The sequence below is a fragment of the Eschscholzia californica genome, unplaced genomic scaffold, assembly GCF_041429995.1.
Source record: "Eschscholzia californica isolate CP2 unplaced genomic scaffold, dmEscCali1.0.p SCAF_3, whole genome shotgun sequence".
Lineage (NCBI taxonomy): Eukaryota > Viridiplantae > Streptophyta > Magnoliopsida > Ranunculales > Papaveraceae > Eschscholzia > Eschscholzia californica.
The window spans coordinates 28662546-28664915 of NW_028238420.1; the positions used below are offsets into that span (position 1 = coordinate 28662546).

Here is a 2370-nt window from a genome sequence, read left to right on the forward strand (position 1 = left end):
ATTTTCCAGTCTGCTTCTTAATCAAGGTCTTCCACTAGTTGAACTTGACGAATGCCTCATCTTCGTGTTAGATTGATTTTATCGCAAAATTCCCTGCCATTAGTCTTAGAAGAAATGTCGGTAGTAGTCATTATGGATTAAATTTTTTTGGCTCTTATACCATGTGAAGAGGTATTAACATCATGATTAATAGACAAAGAGGGGATCGAGAGAGAGAGAGAGCAGCCTAGAGATGGAGTAGGAAAAAAGATTGAAAGGTAGAGATGGAGATAGATTATCTCTGTTATATTTCTTTAATTTGAAATACAAGTGTTTATATATAGGTATATATGAATGAATCTGGGTATGTCTATCAGTGATATATAGTATCTAAACAAGTTTAACTAAGTTTATCTAACTACATCCCAAGTAATTGGGCTCTCGAGTGGTCAAGTGGGACCCGTTCGGGTCCATGATCTGGGTGGATCCTAATACCACAACCCTGAGTTAATCTTATCTGTTTGATTATAAAATTTCGAGTGCCATTTTCCTTCGATGATAATCTTATCCGTCGTGATTTTCTAAAGAAGGTCAATCCACAAGGTGAATTTTTTGGCAATTTGAGAACGTTGACAACACATGCCCTCTCCAAGTGTGGGATTCCATGGAAGCGAGAAGGAAGATCAATACTAAAATCTCCATACTCGTCCGTAGTTTCTTTTACTTCCCACTTTGATTCATTTCTGTTACTATGTTTGCATGAAATTTGTACAATTGCACCTACAAGAAAGCATAACAAAATTGAGATGGTTAATTATGTGAAAAAGTAGTGTCTCAAAACGGTCGTTATAATAGAAATAATAATAATAAGTTTGTCGGGCTTTAGGCCTCTTTAGTATGTTGTTGGGCTTTAGGCCTCTTTCATTCCTAGTTTCATTTAAACGGTTATCGTGCTTATCACATCTTGATGATGTATCAATGTCATGTAATGTAATGTGATGACTAACGTATATCGTAGTCCATATTCCAAAAAAAAAATCTTTTATAGTGAATAATGGCAATAGCTTTACTAAGAAAATGTCTATTTGTTTATTACATGAAAATCACGATCTTTAGAAGATTTGTTCTCTTATATACATTTTTTCCAGTATTATACTCACTCCGTCTCAATACGAAAGTCCATTATTTCTTTTTGGGTTGTCTCAAAATGAAAGTCCCAACCATACATAGCCTATAATATCCAATATTTTGGTAAATATACCCCTCCTTAATTCTATCAATATCAAGTGCATTTATTAGGAAAGATAATGCATGTACTACATTTGTCCAATAAAAGTCACTGGATTGAATGACAATAACTGTTAACATTCTTATTAATAAGGACAATATGGGAACACACAAAACAAAAATGAATCGGGTGAGTTTCGATAATGGACTATGAATATGAGACGGAGGGAGTAGTAGTTTCGCTTGTTGTGAAAAAATATGAGTACTTACTTTAATGGGATGACTAAACATCGACCCTAAAATACTTCGTGATATTTGTACTACATCCCCAAAGTAATACAGTATTTTATACATGCGCGTGTTTCGCACAAAAGCCATTTAACGGGTATTTGATGGAAACCAAGCAAGTGAGGATTAACGCCATAAAGATTTTCATTTTGGGGTGCAGGACAAATATCACTAATATTTGAGGATCAATGTCAAATTATCCCCATTTTAAATTGGAAAGAGGTCTCTGATAACTAGTATGGACTATGGGATGTTACAAATTATTGTTACAAAATGCTTTTCCAGACCTAGTTTTAGTGAGAAATCTTTACGTCTCTGATGGCCATGGACAATCACACTAATGTTTCAAACATTGTCCTAAAGTTTGTAAACTTGGAAGTGATTCTTTTCTTAATAAAACAAGAAATTAGTAGAAGAGAAGTACATACCCGAGATAGGTGATGCAAGATAGTTTTGAGCTTTCCTTGAACAAAGATTACAAAAAATTGTACCAGTCACGAAGACCGATGAAAGTTTTTCTTCACCGTAACCTGCAAATTTTAAAAACTCTGATCGACTAGATAAGTGTATTAGAGGGTTCCTCGTTGACCTGGACACTGACGAAGGTAAAAATGAGAAGCTCGAAAACAAGAAGAAGAAAACCATATTTGCATGGAAATAGTCTTTAATCATTCTCTTCATGTTTTCTACTTAGACAATATTAGTGAAGCATCCTGCCTCTGTTTTATGGGCATCACAGAGAGGCCATCAGTATGGGCCAAAATTTAGGATGGCTATTTTTTGCTTGACTTGGAAGTCAAATGCGTGTAGACTGGTTGTGAAAGACTTGGGCTGTGAAATCTGAATTGTCATTTTTATAAAAGTCTTAATGGTCCC

General features: G+C 34.8%; 1 protein-coding gene across 1 annotated transcript; it reads right to left on the reverse strand.

Annotated features, from left to right (window-relative positions):
• Window positions 1-307: 307 nt before the first annotated feature.
• On the reverse strand, window positions 308-2154 carry LOC147549371 (major pollen allergen Lol p 11-like). The gene is made up of 2 exons (XM_086670594.1): window positions 1923-2154; window positions 308-759 (listed from the first exon to the last, which is right to left on the reverse strand). The coding sequence occupies exons 1-2, from the start codon at window positions 2137-2139 to the stop codon at window positions 398-400; spliced, it is 579 nt and encodes a 192-aa protein (XP_086526720.1). The 5' UTR covers window positions 2140-2154; the 3' UTR covers window positions 308-397.
• Window positions 2155-2370: the final 216 nt, after the last annotated feature.

What these genes read in the sequence shown, in the direction of transcription:
- LOC147549371 (XM_086670594.1), bottom strand. Translation starts at nt 2,139, where the DNA reads ATGGTTTTCTTCTTCTTGTTTTCGAGCTTCTCATTTTTACCTTCGTCA. An exon ending in TCTTGCATCACCTATCTCGG is followed by an intron (nt 760 to 1,922) that starts GTATGTACTTCT and finishes GCTTTCTTGTAG; the next exon opens with GTGCAATTGTACAAATTTCA.